This window comes from Leptinotarsa decemlineata, unplaced genomic scaffold (assembly GCF_025532065.1).
Source record: "Leptinotarsa decemlineata unplaced genomic scaffold, Ldec_3_MD MMD2_P_RNA_scaffold_6, whole genome shotgun sequence".
Lineage (NCBI taxonomy): Eukaryota > Metazoa > Arthropoda > Insecta > Coleoptera > Chrysomelidae > Leptinotarsa > Leptinotarsa decemlineata.
In genome coordinates, this window is record NW_027412533.1 from 16279237 (window position 1) to 16284505 (window position 5269).

Below are 5269 nucleotides of genomic sequence, written 5' to 3' on the forward strand. Positions count from 1 at the left end.
GTGTAATTCAATGTTCATATGAAAATAGTTATTTCGAAAGGGTTTTTTCCTTCCAGTTGGTGTCTGAAAGTTACTTCTTTGCATGATCTACCCATCTTTGTAAAGAGTTTATTTCGAAATAAATTGCTTTCTTACTTTCTTTGGAAGATTCTCACATTTAATTGTACAAAAAAAATAATATCTCCTAAAAATGTACCCCTTTCAATGTATAATTGTATTCATTCAGAAATATTTCTATTTTTATTTTATTTTATTTCAAATATTTTGAGTATTTCAGTTTGGCACTCAAGTCCAACGTTCTGACAACTATTCTCAAGTTGTCTCAGAATTTGTTCTAAATCATATAGGCTTTGATATTATAATGTAATAAAACCTTTTTTCACCATACTGAAAAATGAGTTCAATAATTTGAAATATATATATACCTCTTCTATGAATTAAAACAAGTAATTGTTTTCATCAGAAAATGAAAACTTCATTCACAAAATAATCTCCTTTTTATTAACTCCAATATGATGTATGAAAATAAAAAACCATAAATACAAAACTATGAAACATAGTACATAATTTATTCCTAAACAATTAACATGAAGTATGATCGTTGATGAATCATGTATATAAATAATTATGAAAACTTATGAACCGACAATGATGTTGTTGATGGGTATGTGGATTAGTTTCACGAAAAAACCAATGAAACCCATGATGCAGAAACCAATGGCTGTAGCAATTGCAATTTTTTGGAACTCTGAAAAAAATATATACATTTTACTCTTACATTTAAATGAGTAAAACTATATTTTCAAGATTCTTTTTGGGTTTGCTGGCCTTCGTCTGGCTTACGTTTCATTTTCAATCAAGGTCAACATCAAAGACGATGAGACGAGTACCTCTAGTCGTACTCCATTGTTCAAGTTCGGGTATCCAGTTTTATTCTATCGGTGATTGTCTCTGTGACAGAGGGAAATAATGTCGAGCTACCTACATCAAACTTCACACGTTTCAGGCCCATTAATTCAACCAATAGGAACGAAGAAACCCTTAAGAGATTTCCAAACCTTCTTACCTTGAACGATGTAGTGTGTGCTGTGAGAACTGAAGCACTCCATTGCCTCATCTTCTTTGATAATGAAACGTTAGTTATAAAAACCTGCTGATTACGGCAAACAAACCCCGAAAATAGCTTTGACATAATCATCTCCGGCCGTGACAATTTACACCTTTAGAGTAAAACTTTGACCAAGTGTTCTACTATGTTACCATATAAATATATTTATCAACGACCAATAGTTGCGAAATTATTTTAATTGTTGTCAGTACCCAACCTATTAATAGTTGACCCTATAGACCAACCGCATCTATAAAAAAAAATCAATGGTCACATATGATCGCTTCAAAACTCTCTTTCAACTAAATTAACCAAGATAGGTGTAAATAGTGAATTGGTGCAGTGGTAGAGTTCTCGGTTCTTGACCAAAAGGTCCCAGGTTTGCTGTGGCTGTCAGAACTACAAATTTTCCTGATTCTCCTTAGTTGAAATGAGGAGTTGGTAACAAAATATGTCCAGAACACAAAGTTAATGACCATAATGGTAAAAAAAACTCCCTTTGGACACCCGCTCAAAAAAAAAGTTATAAGTGTGGTGATCTTGCTGATCATTCTATTGGATGTGCAATTCCTATTCACTGATTTCCAAAACTTATTTGAAAACGGTGAAAGTTTGTTAGTTATCTAGGTCAACGTCGCTGCCACCACACATTTTCACCTATTGAATATTCGCCAACAATTCAAAGGTAGATAGCTAAGTAGACCCTGAGTAAGTGTATCTACTGCAACCCGCGAGGGTTAATTATGGCAAACAATAATTCAAACTCAACCAAATAAATGCAGCTTCTTAACAAAGCTGATAATTTAATTTGGTGAGGTATCTTTCAGGTTAGCTGGTAAGAGTGGAAATCTGACAATTGCTGAAAACCTTATCCAGTGTGGTGCAAAGGGGGACATAGTATGTGTCTGCTAACAGAGCTAACTGCTTCAAGGTTGACAAACGATGGTACTACGTGGACCTGATCGGCTTTCCTACCTTCCTCTGTTAGGTAGGCAACCCCTATATGTTGCTTGAGAACATGCGACACATTTCAGGGAAACCCCCTTCCAGTGGTACACGGAAGGGGTAATCAGGTAATCTGTAGCCATGGAAATACATCTCTGGAATCTTATCTGACACCTCAATTAACGTCCCCGGCTGCAGGATGGAATAATATAATTTACCTTGGATTTATGATGACCAATAATGAGAATTGTAATGAAAAAAAGGCTTATCACTCCAAAAACGTCAGAGGATACTTATCCTAGATCTGCTTAAAAAATATGAATTTTAAATCTAGTTGAGAATGAAGTTTAGAAGGTACAAAATGTTTATTTTGTATGGTATTGATGTATCTTTATATCCAGCCAAAGTAGTTTCAGAAATAGTGACTACTTCACTATAATAAGTTCTCATTCGGGTGGTACTCTATTTAGCAAAATTCATCCTACGAAAACTGTGTCTGAAACTAAAGCTGATACCCTGGCCGTTCTAAATAATAGAAATAAATTTCCTGTGTAGAAATATCCTAACTTAAATGTTACCATTTCAGAAATTCACAATAGTTCTATATATGCCTTCAATTTAGTTAACCTATTTTAAGGCTGAGTAACTGATTCTTATGTTTCTCTTGAGCTCTTTGGTAAATATTCGTTTTGAGGGCACCCGGCGATTTTGAAAAAAATTTTGAGTATACTTACGTATTTTGATGCATAGATTACGAATCCGAAAGAAAAAAGCGTCACTCTCCCTTATTTATTAAGTTACGGCCCTTCAAAGTTCAGAAAAGGGCAAGTTTTCAGCCTTCTTTTTCACAAGATAAACTATTTAAAAACACAAGCATTTATTCACTAAAGTCACCTTTACACCTTATTTCTCCTTCCTTGACACTTTTCACTTCAACAATCAATATTTTTTCCAATAAAAATGTTCAAATATACGGAGCTGCTTTTTGGTTATATATCTCTGTATATTTTTACGTTAATGGCATAGTTGGTACGATTGATGCAAGCATTCGTTTTTAAATTGGGTTTTTCTTCTAAGAAAAATGTTGATTGTTGAATTGAAAAGTGTCAATTAAGGAGGAATAAGGTGTAAAGGTGACCTAGTGAATAAATGCTTGCGTTTTTAAATAGCTTATCTTGTGAAAAAGAAGGCTGAAAAGTTGCCCTTTTCAGAACTTTGAAGGGCCGTAACTTTGTAAATAAGGAAGAGCACCGCTTTTTTCTTTCGGATTCGTAATCTATGCATCAAAATACATAAGTACATTTAAACTTGTAAAATAACCGAGATACCCATTGGGTTCGACAAAATAACTGTGCCACCCCCTTATATCACACAGATCAGTTCAGTGATGTTTAATTTTTTTCATTTTGTCAATTATAAAAAGCATCATGTGCACATTAACTGGCTCAACTATTGTGTTATCAAATATTTAAAAGTAATAATTTTTTGTTACATATAGACTTTTTTCTTGCTTAAAAATGAAACCTAGGTGTGTGTGTACAACACACCATTGAACAAAATATGAGAAAAAATAGGATGTGCAATATGGCAGTTAGTAAAAATCATCTTCAATGCTCAAATCAGAAACTTTACAGATTGAAAAATGTTTCTTGTATGAGTTCTCCAAGTACAACTGTTCAAAATAAATTTATGTCCAGACAATTATAAAAAATGCAGAATGCCTTGCATAAACGTAATTACTAAGAGTAGTTAAATTCTCAAAACGTTCTTACCTCGCCTATCGGGTTTAGTACACCTTTTAACTAATCTGATGGAGTCTTTGGCGAACTGTTTTCCAGGTTCAATGAATTTTGTGACTTGGTCCATATTTCTGAAACTATATTTCAGTAAAATCTTTTTTTAAAATGATGGTAATGAAAAATATGTCAGTGTACTCACTTTTATTCTTGGATATAAATATCAACTAATAATTATTTTGATTAGCTGGCACCTTGCAGAGGACCAAAAATATCAATGAAAGTCGAAGAATATCTGCTCTCACCACTCTAGTACTTTTCAGCCACGATGGCACAAAACACAAAATCATCAAATGACGTGTCACACCGTCACAGTGTCACAGTTGGAGAAAAGAAAAGTTGCCAACGCCATAGAATACATTAACAGAAGAGACACTCACCTGGCGGCTAGATAAATCAATGTATACAATTGAAACTTATGTTAGAGAATATAGGACAAAGAAAATAACTTTTGTCTGATTCCTAACAAGTTTTTTTTTGTTAAGACCGGTTTCGGTTTGTTAAACCATTTTAATAAACCGAAACCGGTCGTAACAAATAAAAAACTCAGTAGAAATCAGACAAGAGTTATTTTCTTCATCCTATACCTATAGTATGAATAATCTTTATACTATGCCTATACCTATTCAATATGAATATCTACAAAATAAATAGATCATTAATCAAACAAGTTATGTCAGAGAATAGTCACTACATTAAGGCAAAAAATACAAATGACAATGTGTAGAATACTTGAGAAATTCAAACCATATGAAATTGTTGTGATACTTATGGGGACAGCAACGCCCTTGGAGACGAGAGCACGAAACAAGCCTCTGTTCGGGTTCATATTGATCGGACATTCCTAGAATATGTGGTTTAACGATTGTACTTTACCACAATCGCAGTTAGGGTGATCTATAATCTTCCACCTGAATAGGTGTTCTTTATGTACACAATGCCTCGTTTTCATCCGAATTATCAAGGTAATATGTCGTCTATCCATATAAGTGTAGTTGAGATACCAGATATCTTTAGGGTACTCTGAATGAACTTGGTAATACGATTTACTTCAGAATTGCACGTCCCGCTTCCAGACCTGATGGAAATCATCCTCTATTCGTTGTTTGAAAATCGACAAGAAACAGTCTTTATTCAACCTGATATTCAGTGGAACATTAGGAGATGTACCAACTTTGTCCATTACATCTGCTTTTTCATTACCCTCGATCTTAAAATGACTGGGGATCCAAACAAATTTGAATAGAACCTCATTCAGTGACGCTAGATATGCTATTTGTTTTATTGTCAGACTTATGTAGTCGCTGCAAGCTGAAATAGTACTTGTTAAAAAATTTTCCAATGCACTGTTGGAGTCTGAGAGTATAACATTATTATTGAAATTACGTTCTAAACACATCATAATTCCTTGGTGAATTGC

The 5269-nt window shown here is 33.8% G+C and overlaps 1 protein-coding gene across 3 annotated transcripts; it reads right to left on the minus strand.

Moving 5' to 3' along the window:
* Positions 1-478: 478 nt before the first annotated feature.
* LOC111503864 (protein transport protein Sec61 subunit gamma) lies at positions 479-4150 on the minus strand. Of its 3 annotated transcripts, none has more exons than XM_023158293.2 (3): positions 3992-4150; positions 3826-3923; positions 479-748 (listed from the first exon to the last, which is right to left on the minus strand). In XM_023158293.2, the coding sequence occupies exons 2-3, from the start codon at positions 3917-3919 to the stop codon at positions 636-638; spliced, it is 207 nt and encodes a 68-aa protein (XP_023014061.1). In that variant the 5' UTR covers positions 3920-3923; positions 3992-4150; the 3' UTR covers positions 479-635. The 3 variants fall into 3 exon arrangements, with proteins under 3 accessions (XP_023014061.1, XP_023014060.1, XP_023014062.1); XM_023158292.2 differs by having other exon boundaries at positions 3826-3929; positions 3992-4149; XM_023158294.2 differs by having other exon boundaries at positions 3826-3946; positions 3992-4135.
* Between the last annotated feature and the right edge of the window lie 1119 nt (positions 4151-5269).